Source organism: Eubalaena glacialis, chromosome 8 (assembly GCF_028564815.1).
Source record: "Eubalaena glacialis isolate mEubGla1 chromosome 8, mEubGla1.1.hap2.+ XY, whole genome shotgun sequence".
Taxonomy (NCBI): domain Eukaryota; kingdom Metazoa; phylum Chordata; class Mammalia; order Artiodactyla; family Balaenidae; genus Eubalaena; species Eubalaena glacialis.
The window spans coordinates 123566094-123587703 of record NC_083723.1 but is presented as its reverse complement, the minus strand read 5'-3'; the positions used below and the strand labels follow the sequence as shown (position 1 = coordinate 123587703).

Here is a 21610-nt window from a genome sequence, read left to right as displayed (position 1 = left end):
GCTGGAATGGGAGTGACACCCCGAGGGAGCCTCTCCTGGCCTTGGTTAGCATTGGGGACTCCTCTCATGGTGCTGGGCCCTCCCGACCCCTCCTGATGGCTGATCTGGTCTCGGGGAAAGCTCGTTGAGAATCCTCACATATTTTATAAACATTTTGGGGTTGGCAAAAAGCTGGGCTGGGTTTTGCCAAACATTTGCCCTCGACTTTTAAACTGATGTGCACTTTGAGGGAAACAGTCTGCAGCCTCTTCCCGTGTTTACTTAATTTACGCAAATGTTTTCCTAGAGGCCTGGTATGTGCTATCCAAGAAGATGGGAAAACGTTTCTTTCTTACTTTAAAAAAAAATTCTGTTTCTTAGAACCCAGGAAGTTGGGTTCTTCCAAGAGAAACTAAGCTTGACCCCAGGGCCAAAAAAAAAAAAAAAAAAAAGTGTGAATCAGCTTGAAACTACCCAGGAGATTCTAAATCCCTGTCTACAAGATACCAGATATCTAGGTGAAATTTTAAAATCTGATCGAAATCCTTGAAGTAATAAATATGACGCTCCCATGTGTTATTATTTGAATTCATCAGTCTCCTCGTCTGTGAAATGGCTCTTAGGTCTAACATTCCTTTGCTTCCGTTGATTTTCTGGTCCCTGAATTCTTCTCCAATTGAGTCAGCTTCAGTTTGCTGTTGGAAGTGCTTATATCCGAGATGGAAACACTTTTACCTGAAAAACTGGCCCTACTGTGTCCAAGGATGGAGGACTCCTGGGCTGCTTAATAATGGTCGAGGGGTAAACATCGACCCCACAGCCAGGGTGAGAGTCAGAAGATCTGACAACTGCCCCGTAAGAGGATGACCACGTGCACTTGGCCGAGACCCCAGACTGCGGGGCCCTCCCTCCGTCCCAGACCTCCACCCCCACTGTGTCTGCTTCATCCACCATTTCTGCCAAACGCCTGAATTCTGGCCCCAGGGGACCCTCCTGCTTTGGTGTGTCCTAGCTTCTCTCCCAGACGCTCTTCCTCTTCTCCCGACAGACACGGGCACTGCGTAGACCCTTCCTTGCCTGCCACACCCAGGCTTCTGCTCTGTCCACCCTCGTCACGCTCTGTCCCAGCACGTATCAAGCTTGGCTGACTGTCCCTCCTTCTGGGCTGGCTGCTCTGTTTGAAGGCAAGGAATGTGTTTTAATCATCTCTGTATCTGTATTTGTGTCCTGCGGCTGCTGTGACCGATGATCACACTGGGTTTCCTTAAAACAAGTTTATTCCGGCACAAGTCTGGAGGCCAAAAGTCCAAAATCAGTGTCACTGGGATGAAATCAAGGGGTTGGCAGGGCTGGGTTCCTTCTGCAACCTGTAGGGGAGAATGCCGTTGCCTTTCCAGCTTCTGATGGCTGCTGCATCCCTTGGCTTGTGGCCGCATCACTTCGGTCTTCAGGGCCAGCACCTGCCAATCTCTGCTCTGTCTTCACGGTGCCTTCTCTGTGTCCTCAGATCTCCCTCTGCCTCCTCTATGTGTGTGTTTATTTATTTATTTACTTACTTATTTGGCTGTGCCGGGTCTTAGGTGTGGCATGAGGGATCTTTAGTTGCGGCATGTGGGATCTTTAGTTGCAGCATGTGGGCTCTTAGTTGTGACATGCAGGATCCAGTTCCCTGACCAGGGGTCGAACCTGGGCCCCCTGCATTGGGAACATGGAGTCTTAACCACTGGACCACCAGGGAAGTCCCTCTGCCTCCTTCTTATAAGGATGCTTGTGATGGCGTGTAGGGCCCACCCTGATATCCAAGACAATCTCCCCATCTCAAGATCCTTAATTAATTGCATCTATAAATGTGTCTTCTTCCAAGAAAGGTAACATTTCTAGGTTCCAGCAATTAGGACCTGCTGCTCTCTTCGGGGCCAGAATTCTGCCTACCACAGTGTCTCTCCCCAAACGTAAGAATAGCTCATGGCTAGCATTTACACAGCCGGCACAGGAACACCGTGAGATAGGCACCGTCACTCTCCCCATTTCAGGTGAGGAAATCGAGGCACAGAGAGGTGAAATAACTTGCCCATGGGCAACCAGTAGCAGCACCAGGCTGCTAGCCCAGGCATCCTGGTTCCGAAGACCATGCCCTTGGCCTCTGTACTTCCTGCCTCTGTAACGTGGGGTTTGTTGAATGACTGAGTGAATACAAATAGCTGAAAAGTTTGAAGAAGACTAAAAGGAGATGACTAAGAAGGGGGAGGGAAGGAGAGGAGGGAGGAAGGATTCCAGGGCAGGCTAAGTGCCCCCTGAATTGCTCCTGGCTCCCACGATTCCTGAGATTCTCCCAGTCTTAAAGCGTCATTTCAACACGCTAGTCACTACTGGACTTGCTGCAAACACTTGCCGCCCCCTGCTTTCTTCCCTTCCTCCCCATCTCAAACATTCTCAAAGAAAAACAGGAGCTGGCATGCCCTGCTGTGCTCACGTCTCCCCCCCTCATCTGCAGGGCACGAAAGCTATGTGACCTTCTGCCAGCTGGAGGACGAAGCCGCCTTCACGTGCAGTGCTGACTGCACCATCAGGAAGTGGGATGTGCTGACCGGGCAGTGTCTGCAGGTGTTCCGGGGACACACGTCCATTGTGAACAGGTCTGTGTGCCTGCCAGGCGGGGAGGACTCGGCATCTCCTCATGGTACCCGGCCGAGTCCCAGGGGACAGAGATGTAGGCTGTGGGGCCCCTGCCCTGGAGGAACTTAGCTTCCCTGGGGAACACGTGTGGACGTGCGGGGAGGTGGTCAGGAGCACACAGCAGTGGAAGGACAGCAGTGTCCCCAGCGCAGCAAGTGCTGACTGCCCAGGGCTGCAGGTAGGGGGTTAGGAGGCGGAGGTGGGGCAGGGAGGCACCACCAACACTTAGACCAGAGCCTGAAAGCCCTCCTGTGGCCCTGGCAGCACAGCTGCCCCCAGCTGGGTGCAGGGAAAGGGGTTGGAGGCTACAGCTCCTACCGAGGGAACAAATTCCAGAGGAAATGGCTTAATTGGTACCTGATGGTGGACTTGGGGCTCGGAGGAGGAGCAGAACGGCGATTGTTCTGAAGAGGGAGTCGCGGGCGTTTATAAACCTCTCCTCTCCGTGTTGCTGTTGAAAATATCCCAGACCCTCCTCATGGAGGTTTGAATTTTTGCAAAAACGCATTGCGTTTGGGTCTGACCTGAGCCATGGAGATTCCTTGGTGATCAGATCAATTGGACACTATTTCTGCAACCTGGGGCCGTCCGTCACAAACTCCCGAGGGAATGGCCGGTATGAGCAGGAGTCTGGGCACCGGGGCCCTCGTGACCTCACTGGCCAGGAAGGGCAGCTGCCCGGGCAGCGAACTAAGCAGGGAAAGGGCCCCGTGCAGGCGGGCGTTTGGCGGGGTGGGGGGCAGGGACGGAAGGATGTTCTCAGCCAGAGGGGATGCTGGCAGCCTGAGCTTTGTGGAGCCTGGGTCCGGGTGGGACCCGTCTGGCCTAATGTTCCAGCGCACGGTGGGTGGAAATGGTGGGTCAGCCCGATCATTAGCTGCCCGGAGTACCAGCTGCCTGCAGACGGAACGGTGCTCCCGCAGGGCGGGAACGGGGGAGCATCCCTGAGCAGAAAGGCAGAAGGGTCGTGTTGCCTCAGGATGGCTCTGAGTGGAGAAGGACCCCAGTGGGGACCCCGCAGAGCTCCGCCCCAGCCCCCGCCTCCTGCAGCTGAGCTTTTATCCCCCCTACACCCCTTAGATAGAGCAGGCGAGGCCCGGGGACCTGGGAGACCAGCCAGCACCACGCAGGCCGGGGCGGAGGAGGGCTGGGATTGGGACCCGGATTTCAGCTGTTGCTGGCCTCTTCCACACTCTTTCTTGAGAAAGAAGTTTGTGACTGAGGTAAAAGTGTGGGCCTGGGGCGCCTCCTCTAGTGAGGCTGTGAGCGGCTGGAAGGGCTGACAGAGGATGGGGTGGGTGGAAGAAGGCCACATCTCAGGGGACCAGCCGGCCCTCAGGTTGTACCTGGAAACGAATCAGTGGCTCCTCAAAAGTAAATCTGGACAATGAAGGCTAGAAATGATGCTCTGCCAGGTGTAGACTCTCCCGAGTGCACACACAACACACACAGATGTTCACACACAAGTACACATATGCACTCATGCACACACACACACACACTGCTTTTGAGCAGTTGACTCTTCTAAACATCTCAGGGTGCATATTTGCATCATGAAGTAACTGTGCTCACAAATGTGTGATGGCTCCAAGGTGAGGACGTGGACTACGCTTCTCGTGTTTTCAGAGCCGGGCCAGGTGTGTGAGCTTCTGGGGGCACCTGCCCGGCCTGGCGTCCCTGCCGTCACAGGCCACACCTGGCAGGACTCGGGCCGCCAGAACATCACCCGAGGCACCACGTCGTCACTCTCCTTTAGAAACACACGTGGTGAAAACCGTACCTCCTGGCGTTAGGGAAGAAGCCATCAGTAGAGAGTGTGCTTTTCTTGTGCTGCGTCCTTAATGACTTGTGGGAAGTGAGAACTGCCCAGAGGTGAGAAGCCGTGGAAGGAAGGTCTGCTCTGTTCCGTGTCCATCTTTCCTCCTGCCCGTGCTAGGCTCCCAGGCAAGACCTTTTAAAAGAGGGGGCACCAGGTGCCTCTGAGACTGAGATGGGGGTCCTGACCCCTCTGTGGCCACACAGACGACACGCCCCATTCCAGGTTCAGGCCGCAGCCCTTTGGGGGTGTTGTGTAAATTAGGGTCCACCCTCATGCCCTTTGAAGTTATACACAGAGTTCTATGCTAGAGACAGATGTGTATTTTCTGCAGAGAAAGTCTTAGCATACATCAAGATGAGAATAGGAGTCATGAATAGTTACTGTTTGGCAGGCTCTGCTCCCCCCTCCCCCTGCCCACCCTGGGCTCTCCTGGCTCCCTCACTGCCCCGCTCCTGCAGGGGGCCTGAGATTCCTCAGCCTTGAGATTTTCTCAGACTCGGGTCTCCCAGTCACTGGGACCATTCATTCTTCTCACCCATCACCTGGGCTCATTGAACACGTACGACGCCAGCCTGCCGGGCAGCCCTGCGCGCTCTGACCCCTGACCCTTCCCCTCTTGCCACCAGGATCCTGGTCGCCAACAACCAGCTCTTCAGCAGCTCCTACGACCGGACAGCTCGAGCCTGGAGTGTGGACAAGGGGCAGGTGGCCCGGGAGTTCCGGGGCCACCGCAACTGTGTGCTGACTCTAGCCTACTCTGCCCCCCAGGACCTCCCTGGGGCTCCGTGCGCGGAGGAGGCCGTGGCCAGGGGGCTCCTGGTGACGGGCAGCACGGATGGCACGGCCAAGGTCTGGCAGGTGGCCAGCGGCTGCTGCCACCAGACACTGCGGGGCCACACAGGTGCCGTGCTCTGCCTGGTGCTGGCCACGCCTGGCCACACGGCCTTCACTGGCAGCACGGATGCCACCGTCCGAGCCTGGGACATCCTGAGTGGGCAGCAGCTGCGTGTGTTCCAGGAGCACCAGGGCCCCGTCATCTGTCTGGAGGTGAGGCCGGCCTGGCTGCCAGGGAGGCCCCTGGCTCCTCCTCTGAGCTGCCGCCCCACCCCAGTGTACCAGTCAGCTCAGGCTGTGGAACAAAGTTTAAGCTGCCCACTGACTGGGCAGCTTAAACGACAGAGATTGATTGGCTCATGGTTCTGGAGGCCGGAAGTCCGAGATCAAGGTGTCGGCAGGGTTGGTTTCCTCCGAGGCCTCTCCCCTCGGCTTGTAGACGGCCATTCCCCCGGTGTCCTCACACCGTCTTCCCTCTGCTTCCAGATTCCCTCTTCTCGTAAGGACACCAGTCATACTGGATGAGGTTCCACTCTAATGCCCTCATTTTAACTGAATTACCTCCTTAAAGGCCCTATTTCCAAATACAGTCACATTCACAGGTACCAGGTTTAGGGCTGTTGCCAACACATGAATTTTGGTTTCCTTCCGTGTGAAGTGAGGATTACGTCTACGCACAAACCGTGGTCCATAATTCCTAAATCCAAAAGTTGAAAAAAAGGAAGTTTTTTTCTCAGGCTTGGCATCAGAACTCATTTTGATATGAGGCTGGTTGTAGTTAAGTTTAACCTCACTTCCTGGGACTACGTGTACCTTTGCTGTGGAAACACGACTGTGGTCCTCAAATCCTAAAACTCCTGAAACGCATCGGCCGAGGTTTGGGTTAGGGATTACGGACGTGGAGCTGTGCCCATCCCGGGTGGTCGTGAGGATGTAGTGAGTTGACAGCGGACGCAGAGCCTGTTCTTGACGCCCGTCCGCCTGTGATACTGTTGCTATGAAGCATGTGTTGCTATGAGGATGTGTGGCCTGCACTTGGCGGGCACGTCTGCACGATATGGTCCCTCCCTCTATCTAGATATTAGGGTCTGGATGTTCCTGGCCCGGGTCATGGCCACAGCCCTTTCCCTTCTCCAGGCCAGTTCCCACACCCGAGGTGAGCAGGTTGGGGTGCAGCGCTCGGAGGCGCAGAGCCTCTGGGGAGCCACCGATGAAGCGATGGGGGTGGGCTCAAGGTGGCAGGAAGTAGTGTGTGGCAGTCCCCTGGAGAGCCAGGCCAGGACGCCCGTTTTGGGTTCTCGAGGTGAAGGGCAGCCCTAGGGCCCCAGGACCAGTGGAGTAGAGAAGGGCTCCACTTTGCTTGGACAGAATGATCTCTGGCCCCTGGTGAACGCCAGAGGGCCCATGTTTGTTTGGTTGTATAAATTGCATTTTTCTAGTGATGGGGGCGGGCGGGGGACTGGTTGTTACTGAGCTGAGAGTTGGCCACCTGGTTTCTTTTTCTTTTTATTTTTTTAACTTTGATTTCTTTTTTTAAAAATTTTTATTGGAGTAGAGTTGATTTACAATGTTGTGTTAGTTTCAGGTGTACAGCAAAGTGAATCAGTTATGCATACACATATATCCACTCTTTTTTAGATTCTTTTCCCATCTCGGCCATTACAGAGTATTGAGTAGAGTTCCTTGTGCTGTACAGCAGGTCCCTAAGCCACCCGGTATCTGATCCTGGGATTTGGGGAGGCAAAGGGAGGACCGGGAGGCACCTGGGAGGTAGCACTGTGTGTGATGGGGAGAGGTGTGCAGGGAGCAGTGGGGATGCGTCCTGGGCGGAGCATGGGGGGACGGGCTCTGGGTTCCTGAGGGCGGGCGGGGTCTCTGGGCTCGGTCTCCTGGTACCGCCCAGGGGCAAGTCCGTCTCCCATGTTGGAGTCAGCCTGCAGGGCGCGGAGCCCAGGGTCGGGCACAGCAGTGGGAGTGAATGAGCCCGGGAGCAGAGCCGGACCTCTGCAGGAGGGGGCTCAGGAGACCGTGAGAAGCACGAAGGCCAGGCCAACTCGTAGTGTGGGGAGCTCCTGGCGCGGGGTGGGGGGCTCCCAGAGTGAAGTCAGTGCTGTTGCCATGAGCACACACCGGGGTCTGTCCAGGATGGGTCCCAGGCAGGGGTGGGGGCGGTGGGCGTGGGGAGAGGGCCCTGCTGGGCGGTGGGATGAGGATGGGACGGGGTGAAGGTGGGCACAGTGCAGTGTGTGGAGGCCCCTGGGGTCAGAGTTGGAAGGAGGCAGGGCCCACGCTGTTGGCTTGGGCGGGGAGGGTCGCCCCCAGTGTCAGGAGCAGCGGGCCCCATCGTAGAGGCCGGTCCTAAAACGGAGCCTGAAGGGACGGGCACAAAGGCAGCACACGTGCTGGTGCCACAGCAGCAGTGGCGCTTGACTCAGGAAACATGCGGTTATTTGGTTTGTTGGTTAGCTACTTCATTAGCTGTTAAGTCAAAGCCTGCTTCGCCCCACGGTGGGACTGAGGCAGAAAAGCCCCCGTTTTTCAGAGTAGTTGGGGGATAAGATTCTGCTCGATAAGGTCCAGGGCCACCATCTCCACAGTAGATGGCCTGGCGCCTTCCCGAGAAACGGAGGACCCGCCGACCCCCGGCTGTCCAGGCTTCCTTTGCTTTGATATGACGTCCCCTCAGAGGGGGCCACAAGGGCCCCTGTAGCTTGGATGCTGTATCATCGCGTCTCCCTGCTGTGTTTCCCCGGTACAAACTCAGATCTAGGTGTACCGCGACTTGGGGGACGCATGTGTGGGTGACCTTTGGGTGTGCTGGCTTTGCCTGCTTTCCAGGGTCCCTCCTTCTCCCCACCGTAGGGTCGGGGAAGACCCTTTCCCTCCCCTCCTGATCTGCCTCTTTAATAGAAGGGCTTCCCCACGTCCCCCCTGCCATCAGAAACTTGCAGGGCCACCTGCCAGTCTCGGCCCCAGCCCGTGAGACCCTGGCCATGCGGGGCCGTCGCTGGGACCCTGCTGTCACCTCTGGGCTGAGTGTGAAGCACAGCACAGAGTCGGGGGCGCCACCCCCTGCCCCTGCTCACCTTACCTTCTCCAAATAGATGACCCTCGGTTCACGTCTGCATGTCTGTTTCCTTCCTCTGTCCCTTCCCTGTACGTCCACATGCAGGTTGATTCACCTAAGCCAGGGAAGGACCTCTCCTTGGGGACCTCCCAGAATTCCTACCCTCCCAGCTCGGCGAGCAGTGGGCTGCCTTCCCAGACGCCTTGCAGAGGCAGGCAGGGTTCCCGGGGGTCTGGAGACGCGGGATGGTTCTGTGAGCCCTGCGGCCTGGCCTCTGGCATTGTTTAGGGAGGAAGCACTCGTGCCGGCAGGTGGAGAGCGAGGGAGTTGTCATCCGTGGTCTCCCGTTAGGCTGAGTGTGAGGTGTCCACTGGGATCCTGGGGGGCCTGTTCCATGGAGCTGCGGTGTTTACACCGTCCCTGGGAAACAGGTCAGGCCCTTTTGTGTGTTGAGATAAACTTGGGGGCCACCTTTTCAGAGGCTGGGGAGAAGAGAGGAAGCTCACCGAGCTATGCAGCCTCCTATGCCTGTCTCCGAACCATCGGCCCTTGTGGATGAGGTACCCACTGCAGCATCCTGCCGCCTCCTTGCAGACCTGCGGCCCACTCTGAACTTTCCGGGAGCTGAGGCGAGGCCTAAGAAATCGGCCAAGCCCTGGGGGGCCTCTGCCTTTCCTCTTCACTGTGGGATGTGTATCCAGGGTCAAGCACGCCAACCCCAGTGGGTTCCAGAAGCCAGGTGGGGGCAGAGCAGGAGTGCACAGGCCTCCTACGGAGAAGGTGGGCCAGAGCAGAGGTGAGGGCTCACTTCCAAGTAACAAACTCAAGGTCAAGCCCGCTGACCACCGAGCGGGACCGCTCCTTTACCCCTGCTCTTCGGAGGGGCTCCCAGGGTCTGGGCTCAACCGGGTGGTCCTTGTGAAGAAAGAGAAAACGGAGACACTTTCCTGTCCCTTCATATTTTTAAATTTTTAGTTATGAAACATTTCAAACATAAAGTATAGCAAACGGTAAATGGGACACCTATGTACCCACCTTTGAAATGAGATATTAAAATAAACATTTCCAGTACAGCCAGAGAGGGACAGGAAAAGCTCTGCCAGGTGTGGGGCAGCCCAGGGGCTCGGGGCATGCACCTGCCCGTCTGCAGCATCGTCAGGCCCTCCGTTCTTTTCCTACAAAAGCACTGTCCTGCCAAAGCCCGAGGGGCTGGAGCAGAGATTGCTGCTGCCTTTTAGGGATACGTACCGGCTCCCGGCTTAGATCAGGCTGCGTGCATTATTGAATTTATCCTCACGGCCACCTCTAAGGGTGGTTATTTTTTCTCATTTTGTACATGAGAAGACGGAGGCTCAGAGTGGGCAAGCAATTTGCCCAAGGTCTCACAGCTGGTAAAGGGCAGAGACAGGATTTGAACCCAGGACTGAACATGTAACCTGTGCTTTTAACAAGCAGTTTTCAAAAGGTGTGTCTGGGCCCATACTGTGCTGGAGTCGGGGAGACTTCCGACAGGAGGCTGAGTGCCCGGAGCCTGGCTGTGCTCTGCACCTGGCCCTGCTCACCACCTGGCCCAGCTGCTTCTCTCCCGCTGCCCTGTGCGTGGCCTGTCGTGAGTGGAGGGGAGGGCGAGGCCGCACCCCTGGGGCCGCAGCAGCAGAGCCGCAGGCCTGCCCTCTGCTTGGGTGGATCACACGCAGGGAGATGGCCCATAAGCCCCGTCCCGTCCTCTCGGAGCTGCCTTGGCTGCTGGGAGGGAGTCCTGCTGGACTGGCCTTTGTGACTCGCCCTGTCAGGGTCTGTGCTGCTTTCCCCATCTGCCTTGAGCCTCTCTGGTCTCCGCGGGCTGCCCTGCTCCTCCCCGTGGGTGTCCTTTCAGGAAACCAGCCAAAGCAAGCAGTGAGGCGTCCGCCTGCTTATCAGCCTCGGGGCTCAGGATCTGTGCTTTGAAAGTGTGCTGCTTTTTAAGCACGTGCGCCAGGCCCTGCGTCGTCGGGACACCCGCTATGAGCAGGAGGCGTCTTCCCTTTGTCTCGGCCACTGTGGACGCTCAGTGCCTCCTTCACGGGGCTGGGCAGACAGAGCTGCAGAGGCCGAGTGGCCTAGATGTGCCACTAGGGTCTCCATCTCACAGGCTGCCCATACCCACTCCCCTTATTATAGGTCTGGGAGCCTCAGTGGGTAGTTTGGAGAGTGTGGTCCCTGGAGGTCTGGGGCTGCCTCTGGGAGTGACACTTGGTGGGGGGATAGTCAGGAAACACTGGGGCCAGTGGCACTCGGCCTGGGGGGCAGGATGCAGACAGTGCTGGGCAGCATGAGGAGGGGTCCTGGAGGGCGGCTTTCCCACAGAAGATGAGGGGGGATCACAGAGAGGACTTGTAAAGGGGGGCACGGCATGTGCCCGGGATCTCAGGGCACAGCGAGGACACATGTGCACCTGGGGAAGCTGGGCCACGTTCAGGCTCCAGGCACAGGGCTGAAGGGGGGGCCCCGCAGGCCGAGAGCAGGTGGGGATGCCAGGCAGGTTCCCCTGCCCTTCTCAATGGTGGGGCAGACGGAGGGGGGACCGGGCGATGTTCTGGACCCTGCTGGAGCCCTCGGGTGTGCGGACATCGCACGCAGCCCTGTCCTCGGGGAGTGTACCGCCAGCGGGAGAGGCCAGAAGCCAGGCTCCATTGGCTAGGCCAGTCGTCACCCCAGTAGCACCGGAGGGCAGGGCCTGAGAGACGCGGGCCAGGCCTGTCGCCCACTTGGTCCACCCTCAGCCTCTGCCTCCAAGAGGTATACGTGTCCCTCGAGATGCCACCCCCTCTGCCGTAGTGATTGGCCCAAGGCCAAGTTTGACCTGTGCTGTGGCTGTGGGGTGGAAAGATGCACTGGGCCAGAGTCCTATATCTCCGGGATTTAAACTGGAGAGTAATATGGGGAAACTGAGTCAGCTGTGGAAATTGGAGTGGAAAGTGGCCAAGATGGGTAGGTAGTGTGTGCTCGAGCTAGGAGGACTCGGGACGAGTTAAGGATGCCCATTCCGGGGACTTCCCTGGTGGTCCAGGGGTTAGGACTCCACGCTTCCACTGCAGGGGGCACGGGTTTGATCCCTGGTCGGGGAACTAAGATCCCGCAAAACAAACAAACTAGGCCCGCCGCCTGCTGCCCCTGGGAGAAGGACCTCATCTTTCCTAAGCCTCCAGCGGTCCCTGGGCCCCAGGTGCTTGTAGCCTGCCCTCCTCTTCCTGGGCCCTGCAAAGTGGGAGGAGACCTGGTGCCATCAGCCAGCTAACAGCAGCTGAGTACCCCACTCCGCCAGCCTTCGGTTCTTGTCCGTGTCTCCAATAACCAGAGGTGCTGTGCTGGTCGGGAGCTCTCTGGGCTGCGTGGTGTTTGCTGTAGGGAAATTTGCAGAATTATTTCAATTGTCTTTGGGCTTCCCTCGCGCTAGTACCCTGTCCCTCTTGGCAGGGGTGCTCCTGGGAGGGGGGCTTCCTCATGCCCTTCCCTTGTCTCCCAGGCCCTTTCCTAATCTCCTGCAACGCCAAGCAGGGGTGTGAATGCCACTGCAGCTAGCAGCGGCAAGCAGGAAGTGGGGGAACCTGTGTCCAGGGGCAGGGGGGCAGGCCCCCGTGATGGCCCCTGGGTGTCCAGCTCCGGTCCCAGCAGAGGGCTACCTTACACACACTGCGGTCAGTCAGGTTACTTCTAGAGCTTTCTCCTATCTCCTTTCCCCAAGCAGAAGTCCAGTGTGAAAGCCCTGCCCCGGGTGCCCTTTTCTCAGCTGGAACAGTACCAGGGAACAGAAGTAGCTACAGGTGGAGTCACATTGACCTTCCCGGGGGCCAAGCTGTAGGAAACTGCAAAAGAGAGACACCTGGCAGTAGTAGCAGCGGTGCCGGCCGACATTTTCTGGTCCTTGCTCTTAGGGTGCTGCGTGCTGCACGGTCGTGTCTGAGCACCACAAGGAAGGGTCTGGCGTGATCCTTGTCTGCGGGGGAAGCCGCTGAGAGCAGTCACTGACTTGGCCAAGGACCAGTCAGGATCTGAAGCCGGGTCTGCCTGAGCTACACGGCCCTGAGGGGAAGGGAGGAGCATCGTGACCTTGGGTGCTGGAGTGGGTAGTGGTGGGGGGGCGACCCAGGGGCAGGGGCATTTCTGGCTTGTCCACAGTGTCTCCACTGAGACCTGCATGTGCCCCTCCACGTTCCACAGAGAGAGGTTTGGAGGGGCTTCCGGGGTGCCCCCTACGGTCAGCGGTACCCGTGTCCGGTGCCAACCCTCCCCCCCCCCACCCCCCGCCAGCTGGTGAACCGGCACGTGTACTCGGGCAGCGCCGACAGGACCGTCAAGTGCTGGCTGGCAGACACGGGCGAGCGTGTGCGCACGTTCGCGGCCCACAGACACAGCGTGAGCGCCCTCAAGTACCACGCGGGCACCTGTAAGTGACCCCGCCCTCCCCGTAGCCCCAGCCTGCCTGTCCCCTTCACGCCCTGCCCCCCAGCACATCTGCTCTCGCCCAGACCTCTCTGCTGCTTCTGACTGCACTCTTCCCTCCTGGAGCCTCAGCTGCCACTCAGTTTGGTCAGCGGCCAAGGGCGGCGGCTGTGCACCCTCAGTGCACGTGTTTGTTCCTCCAGCGAAAGAAGTTCCAAATAAGGGTGTAGGGGCTCCTCCCCACCTTTACCCCGCTAGGACGTGCAGCGACCTGCGTGTTCAGAGGACCTCAGGTCAAGAGCAGGTCTCAAGGACACATTCTAATTCTCGAGACAGTGACACCACTTAACTCCAGTCAGACTTGAGGGCCGCATGGGTTTGGCTTCACTTGGCATTAGGTTTGACTACAGATAAGAGAAAGTCCAGATAACAGGGATTTAAATGAGATAGTGGTTTATTTTTCTCTCAGAAGAATTTCAGAGGCTGGCGGTCTAGGCTGGAACGGATGGCTCCACAAAGTTGTTAGACACCCAGGTTCCTTTTTTCACTTTACTTCATCATCCTTAGCATGTATCGGCTATCTTTAACGGGGGCGCCTCATGGTTCAAGATAGCTGCTGGAGCTCCAGCCATCATATGTTTTAGGCAGGCAGGAAGAAGAGGAGGGAAGGGCAAAAGGTTGTGTCTCCTAGATGAGTAGGCCCCTTTAAAGATCTTTCCTGGAAACTCCACCCAAAGACTTCTGCATACATCTCTCTGACCACTGCCTGCAAAAGAGACAGAATAATAAAAACTTTTATCTGGGGATATGGCTGCCAGGATTAATCAGGGTTATTTTGGAAAGAAAGAAGGGCAGCGTGGCTTACTGGGTAGTCAGCAAGCTCTCTGTCCCACAGGTCTCAAACTGTCACACATCTGGGCTTTCCTGGCTCTGTCCAACTGGGCTGCCACCAGTTGTTTACACCTCAGACACACGCAGAAGACAGGCACTGTTCTGGGGAAGCAAAGCCCACAACCTCACCACACCTACATGGGAGTGGGGCTCCCAGCTTGCTGGATATCTCTTTCCTAAAACGATCCCCAATGTTATATTTTGCTATCAGCGTCCTTCCTCCCTCCCTCCGTCCCTCCCTCTCTCTCTCTCTCTCTCTCTCTCTCACACGTACACACACACACACACACACCCCTGCAGCAGGAAGCCAGCCCCCCTAGGCGAAGCTGAGCCTGAGAACCATCTTCCTAGCACAGCAGTGAGGGAGCAGACTCGGGTGGGGGAGGAGCCACAGTGGAAAATTCAAGTTGACTTCACAGCACAGGTGTTAGATGAAGATAGAATGGATTTCCGAAAATAGAGTGTGAGATGCCCTCAGGATTTAGGTGTCTGACGCAGAAAAATGATCTTTTTCCTGTTTTTGTGTCCAAGCCTGTAAGTGTGATTATGGCTCTGCTCCTGTGGGGGACCTCTAATTTAAAGAGAAGAACGTTGCCCAGAGCGCCTCCCCGTGGCAGCAGCTGGGATGAAACCTGCCGCTGCAGCAAATCCCACAGACCCTACCTGCTGCCCGCTGTTAAGGAACTTGGTCCTTGGTCTTTGCCAACAGGCTACAGGATGATCAGACCTAATTCTGGACCCTCTTCCCACCCTCAGGATGCCCAGTAACCACAGTGCATTGGTGGAGGGGAAGGCAGGAAAGGAGCAGAAGAGGCCGAGAAATGAAACTTCCCCTCCAAGTCCACATGCGCTAGTAGCTTTAGCAGCAAACCTGGGACTAGGCAGGTGACACAGGAAATGGGATAAGGAATAGACACCCCAAGGACAGGGAGCCCCCAGGGGGTGCTTACTGTGGCTCACTCAGGCTGCTGGGTGGCTGTAGCAGATGCTATGGGTACCACGCTCAGGGGCATTTCCTGCTGCAGCACTTGAGGTCCTCTGCCCCAGGGTGTTTTCCTGCGAGGCAGGTCATGGGAGGGCTGGGAGTTGACGGATAAGTAGCCCAGTGTCCTTGTCCCTGGGTGGAACAACTCTGAGACCCGGTCCGCCCCTTCTCCCAAGGGCCCCCAGCAGTCACCTGCTCCCTAACACACCTGCATGGGAGTCCTCCTTCCTTCCTGTTTCTCTCCCCACTTCCTGGAATGCCCTGCCAGATAAACTGTTTGCACTCAAAACCTAGTTTCAGGGTCAGCTTCCGGGAGAACCCGGGCTAAGATGATAAGTGGACGAGGGAGTTTCTCTGGCCAGTGCCGTCAGTGTGGTCCCTGACCAGCAGTATCAGCATTACTTGGAATTGGCTAGACATGCAGGTTCTCAGGCCCCACCCCAGACCGCCTTAAATCAGAAACTCAGGTGCGCCCAGCCTGCACTCGGGAGTGTGAGAACTCTTGGACTAAGTTATAATGTAGGAAAAAGCCCAAGGGAGGCAGAATCGGGAGGTTCCCCCTGGGAGAGGTTGCGCAGGGGCCCTCTAGTGAACCCCGGAGGCGCTGGGTTGTGTTTGGAGGGCCAAGTTCATTACTGAGGAGAGGGAGGAATGAGTTTCTGGTTGGTCCTTGTCCCAAGAGGCTGCTCAGACGGTGGGGGGGGGGGAGGGATGACCCCCCCCGAGGCAGGGGCTTCAGAGCTGCTGGAAACACCCGGCAGGGAAGCTAAGCTTCACCAAAGGCTTCCACCAAATGGCCTGAGAGTGGGAAGCTGGGCCCAGGTGGTACTCAGGAGGGGTGGAAGCACCTGGAAGGACTTGGCAGGCTGACCTGAAGCCCAAGGGCGGTGGGGCAGCCGAAGTCCTGCAGAGCCGGCTGCAGCCCACAGAGGGCGCCTCCAGGCCCCTGGGCGTCACCCTGAACTCACAGGAAAGTACTGAGATAGGGAAGGTGCCACCTCCTTCCTTTCAAGGGGCTTCTGCTGTTTCCCATTTGCAATTATGACATCCCTGGGAGGCGAGCGGATGGGTCCCGGAGAGGGTCCCCGTCACTCTCCCCGCCCTGTCCATCCACGCCCCCCGCCCTGCGGAGTCCCGAGGGGACGAGGGCTCGCGGGCGGGAGGCAAGTGCCGCCGTGTGTTCACAGTGTTCACAGGCAGCGGGGACGCCCGCGCGCGCGCCTTCGACGCCCAGTCTGGAGCGCTGCGGAGGGTGTTCCGCGGCCACGCCTTCATCATCAACTGCATCCAGGTAGGCGCTCCCGCCCTCTCCGGGGCCCCGTGGCTGGTTGGCTGAGCGAGGGAGAGCCCGCCTGCGCCTCTGCCTCGGAGGGGGGGGGGGGGGGGGAGGCGGGGCCAGGCAGCAGCGCTCCCCCGCGGGCAGAGCCTCGCGCATCAGGCGGCCTGGGCGTTCGCGGCTCACGCCGAGGCCCGGGCCGGCGCTGGCCCGAGGCAGGGCGGGGCCTGCACCTACGTGACCCCGTAGCTGCGGGGAGGCGCGGGGTCGGGGGGCGGTGGCGCGCCCCCTCCAGCGCCGCCCACGCCCCGCGCCCGCAGGTGCACGGCCAGGTGCTCTACACGGCCTCGCACGACGGCGCGCTGCGCCTCTGGGACGTGCGCGGCCTCCCGCGCGCCCCGCCGCCGCGTCCGGTCGCCCCCAAGCGCAGCCTCTCGCGCCTCTTCAGCAACAAAGTGGGTTGCGCCGCCGCCGCGCCCCTGCAGCCGGCCTGAGACGCCCCGACCGGCCGCCCACGGACCCGCGGAGGGAGCGCGGCCCGCCGGCACCGGGGGCTCCGAGGGCAAGGACCGGGGCGGCGGTGGTGCCTGTCCTCCGCGTCCGCTGACTTCCGAAGCTCTCGCCAAGCCGCCCGTGGGGAGGCCATGCCTGCCCCCCACCGCGTCCCCAGCCCGCCTCTCGGTCCCCACCTCCTTCGGCCAGAGCCTCTGCGGAGGCCAGCCCTCAGCCTGCTCTCCGGCCCTCCTGGGACCCTCCCGGGACCCTCCCGACTCTCAGGGTCTCCAGCCCCGCGGCCCCGGCGCCCGAGGTCCTCCGAGGCCAAGCCTTTCCTGCGGAGCGAAGCGGACGCTTCAGAAAGCCACAGACCGGGCCTTCCCTGGCGGTCCAGTGGTTAGGACTCCGCGCTCTCACTGTCGAGGGCCTGGGTTCGATCCCTGATCGGGGAACTAAGATCCCACAAGCCGCGCGGTGCGGCCAAAGAAAAAAAGCTGTGGACTGTGTATTTTGGCAAATTGTCCACTTGTGAAGAACCGAAATACAGGTCCTTAACAGTGCTCTGCGACACGTCGTCTTTTGTTCTGCCCACGGAGTCCCAGCCCCATCTCGGAGGGAGAAGGGGTGCCGGGAAGCAGGGGCCTCACGCCCGCCTGGGCCTGGCCCCAGGGGCTGCGGCCTCACAGCCCCTCCAGTGTCGCTGCAGCGCCACTCGAGTGCGGAGTGGCATGGGAGAGGCCAGGGAGCAAGGAACCGGCTCCTTAGCTGCCTGGGTGACAGCGGGGACGCGCTGCTATTCCGCCGGAATCGAGGAGGCCCCTTCTCTCAGGCGTGGAGCAGAAAGGCCCCCGCACAGGGGCCAGCTCCGCGCCCCGCGTGGCGAAGGCCCTGGCGGTGTACACAGGAGACAGCTGGAGCACCTGGCCGGAGGGCATGAAGGGGGACGTGGGGCTCAGACCCTAAGAGGCCCTGAGGGGAGCCGCCCCCAGCAGCCCGTCTCGCTCCGGGAGGGGCCCACGTTCCGCACCCACAGGGCCCTCCATGCCAGGCCCTGGCTGGCCCCCCGCCCCGTGCAGGAAGAGGAAACGCTGCAGAGGACGGTGTCCGCCCTTGAGAGCTCAGCGTCTAGCCAAGGACAAGCCTCCCCGGGCAGAGGCAGCCCTTGACGCAGAGAGGTGGGTGCGCCGGCGTCTTCATGCAAGATGCGCAGCAGGACGGGCTTCACCTGCTCCCTGGGGTGCCCAGGTCCATGCCTGATGGGTGGATCCCACCCCCTTGGGAACAGGTACAGGGTGTTGACACCAGGGGCCGTAGAAAGGGTTGCATACCTCTGTGATGGGCTCTAGGCCCGACCCCCAAACCCTGGGAACCCAGGGGCCTCGCCAGGAAAACAGGCTGGCCGGTGAGAAGAACCTGCAGAGCGGCATCACCCAGCCTTCCTTGGGTGGGACTCAGCACAGAGTACAGGTGAGGGGTTCCACGTGCGCGGCCTGTCGTGTCTGGGAGCGCTCACTTCCTAGCGGTTCTTCTCCAGGGCCCGAGGCTGTGGTTACAACGGCAGGCCCACCCCGAGGGGCTTTCGGGGGAGCTGAAGCGCACTTCAGGGAGGGCAGGCAGAGAGAACCACCTTGAGTACCTGCGCTGATTTAGTCACCTTCTCAGTCTGCTTTGCTGACAGAGGCAGTCTGAGTAAGCAGACTCCCGCTCCTTGGTGCTGACAGCTGATGCTGCCTTCCTGCCTCCACAGCTCTGGCTAGCAGGGCAGGCAGCTTATCCAACCACTGGGGGCAGATCCTAAAACGGCTGCTGCGTTCGTTTTCTCCAGCCTGCCTCTCCCAGAGAAAGAGTAAGAAGTGAAAAACCGCTATTTTGCATTTATACAGCATGACATATTTGGGTAAATTTTATTTTCAGTAATTTTCTTTTTTGTGTGCTTTGTCTGGTTTTGGCATCAGGGTGATGGTGGCCTCATAGGATGAGTTTGGAAGTGTTCCTCTGCAATTTTTTGGAAGAGTTTCAGAAGGCTAGGTGTTAACTCTTCTCTAAATGTTTGGTAGAATTCGCCTGTGAAGCCATCTGGTCCTGGACTTCTGTTTGTTGGCAGTTTTTAAAATCACAGATTCAATTTCAGTACTCGTAATGGGTCTGTTCATATTTTCCATTTCTTCCTGGTTCAGTCTTGGGAGATTGTACCTTTCTAAGAATTTTTCCATTTCTTCTAGGCTGTCCATTTTATGGCTGTATAGTTGCTTGTGGCAGTCTCTTATGGTCCTTTGTGCTTCTGCAGCTTTTCCTTTTTCATTTCTAATTTTACTGATTTGGGCCCTCTCCCTTTTTTTCTTGATGAGTCTGGCTAAAGTTTTATCAATTTTGTTGGGTAATTTTTATTTCAGCAACATAGAGGGCTTTGCTAGATGTAGAGGAGGATATAAAGACCAGATAACCACAAGATGTTTCTTTGCCTTCGATGATATAGTCTTGATTCTGATAAATACCTTCAGTTGGGTAGGGGAAGGACAGGAAGTACTTATAGGACATATGGGCAGGAAAACAAGGACAGGACATGGCAGTGTCACCAGAGTCAAGAGCAGACAGAAATTCATACAAGTGATGGGCATCAGATCGGACCGAGTGCAGCACGTTCTCGCCGCAGCCTCCCGTCGTTGACCCCGTCGGCCTCACAGGCCTGTGCGTGCCACTCCTGCTCGGAGCCCTCTCACGGCCCTGGTATTCACCACTCAAGTCTAGACCCCCGCCTGCCTTTCAGGGTGCTTTGTAGTTGGACTCGGCAATCTTTCCAGCCTCAGTCTCTTCCCCCAGCACACCCTCTCTGGCGGGTCTAGAACAGCCCCTGCGACCCCATGAACGTGGCACACTCAGCTGCTATCTCATTTGTCCCAGGTCTGGAATGTCCTTTCCCTCTGACTCTCCAAGGAGAACCCCCCCAAAGCCCATCTGCCCTGTGACTTCAGGCTCAGCACACTCCCTCCTGTTCAACAGCATTTTCATCACAAATGTCCTTTGCTCCTTCTCTTGCATTCCAGAGCAGGGAGTGATTCCGGAGCAGGGAGTGACACGCAGTCGCCACCTGTCAAGTTGCATACAACCAGCTAGAGGCAGAGCCAGGACCGAAGCCCGCGCCCGTCTCCCGGTGCGTGGAGAGGGCATAGCCGGCACTGTCCCGAGCTCAAGAACTGGCTTTCTCTGTGTCTCTTCATAGGAAAATGGAGCACTAGACCTGCTAGTGTGGCTTGAATTCCCTAGCCTTTTCCAAGATCATGAGGAGCAGTTTGGGAAGCTAGAAGCCACACCTGGCCCAAGCCCAGGACAGTAACTTGTTAGCCAGAAGCTGCAACCTAGGCCCCAAATCCAAGTCTGACATGGTCTCAAATGAGGCTAGAAACCCCTCATCGCCTCGGCCCTCAGCCGCTTCCAACGCTGAGGAAGCGAACCCTGCTTCCCCGACTCAGTCTCCCCTCCCCCACAGGCCCAGAGCCTTTGTACACTTAATCTTTTTTTTTTTTGAAGTTTATGTGAGATGGGTCTCTTTTTTTTTTTTAATTTTTATTTTTGGCTGCGTTGGGTCTTTGTTGCTGCGCGCAGGCTTTCTCTGGTTGCGACGAGAGGGGGCTACTCTTCGTTGCGGTGCGCGGTCTTCTCATTGTGGTGGCTCCTCTTGTTGCAGAGCACAGGCTGTAGGCGTGCGGGCTTCAGTAGTTGTGGCACGCGGGCTCCGTAGTTGTGGCTCGCGGGCTCTAGAGCGCAGGCTCAGTAGTCGTGGCACACGGGCTTAGTTGCTCCGCGGCATGTGGGATCTTCCCGGACCAGGGCTCGAACCCTTGTCCCCTGCATTGGCAGGCGGATTCTTAACCACTGCGCCACCAGGGAAGCCCACACTTCCTCTTTTAACAACAGACATTGACGGTGCTTTTGAGGGCGTACGTTTGACTTCCTCACAGAAGTCAACGGAAGCAAACGTCTCGAACTAAATGAAGCTCTAGACCACCCAGACATTTTCAACACTCACAACAGTTTAGGAGTTTGAGTGACTCATTGCAAAGTTAGGTTGACAATTTTTGAATATATTTTCCACCTTTTATTTCCATCTGTATCATCCATTTTAAAAGAATGACAAGAAAATATTTCCACCCATTCACACTGGACTGCTCTCCAAGCTTTATGAAAATGATTCCTGAAAAGCTGGAGCATTTTGGCCAGCCCCTTGACGGCCACCATGTGGCCCACCTGCCCTCTGTCACAGGGGCTTCCGGTGACTCCCGGAGGGCAGGGAGAGCCTTGGGAACACACCTGGCACTTGATTCATCCAGCACCCGGCTGCTGCCAGCTGTGTCCTGGTGCTGGACAGGGTTTTCATTCAATACACGTTTATGGAGGGATGCAGGGTGCAATGAGAACGGTTATTTGAGCTGTTAAGAGGCTAACAACATACCTTTAGAGATAGCCTTCTGTAATATACCCAAGAAACCCCACAAAGACATGGAGAAAATATACCTTAATCTCTGACAGGTATCTTACCTTAGCCAGCAGTGAACTTAATAGGGCAGAAATGCATCTAAAAATGCTAATTAAAAATAAGTTGCTTTGGTTAGCATTTAAGACTTTACCATTTAATGAAAGATTTTATTTTTGTAAAGAAGAACTTTGAATACATATATATATTCTGAATTTCAACCTGGAATTTCAAGTGCCTACTTTACTAAGCTAAGCACAAAACACGGACGTTTCAGGCTGAGGGCGTCTGCCACCGTTTGGTGCAGCTGCGGGAGCCGATGCCTCGTCATCAGGCCCCCAGAGCACTTGCCGTGGTTGAGGATCTAAAGGACATTTCCAGGACGGGGCAGAGAGGCTGAAGCAGGAAGGCAGAGCTGCATCACGGGAAGGAGGAGACGATCGAGCAGGGGGCTCAGGAGGGCAGGAGAGCAGGGCAGGATGAAGAGGAGGAGACAGGGCCAGCTTTCGCTCCCATGAGCTCCTCCCGGATCCCTTCCCTAGGGGCCACCCTATCCCAGTCCTTCCCATTTCTGGGTGGGGAAAAAAAGGAGCAGGGAGGGTGGCATTAGGGTTGCGGAACCTGAAGGCAGCTGGGAACTGCAAGATCAGGCCAGAGGCAGCTCAGCTCCCAAGAAGGACCCTGGGGACCGGCAC

At 57.5% G+C, this 21610-nt stretch overlaps 1 protein-coding gene across 5 annotated transcripts in view; it reads left to right on the top strand.

The window, feature by feature from the left end:
- Positions 1 to 21610, top strand: part of WDR86 (WD repeat domain 86) — a 37033-nt gene that overhangs the window by 8271 nt on the left and 7152 nt on the right. For 4 of the 5 annotated variants that reach the window (XM_061198956.1, XM_061198958.1, XM_061198957.1 and 1 more), the window contains exons 3-7: positions 2474 to 2615; positions 5101 to 5521; positions 12666 to 12801; positions 15861 to 15964; positions 16270 to 16544. In XM_061198956.1, coding sequence (XP_061054939.1) covers positions 2474 to 2615; positions 5101 to 5521; positions 12666 to 12801; positions 15861 to 15964; positions 16270 to 16443 — 977 coding nt within the window. In that variant the 3' untranslated portion in view covers positions 16444 to 16544. Of the gene's footprint in view, positions 1 to 2473; positions 2616 to 5100; positions 5522 to 12665; positions 12802 to 15860; positions 15965 to 16269; positions 16545 to 21610 lie in introns of those variants that run through there. The other variant, XM_061198959.1, reaches the window with a different exon arrangement.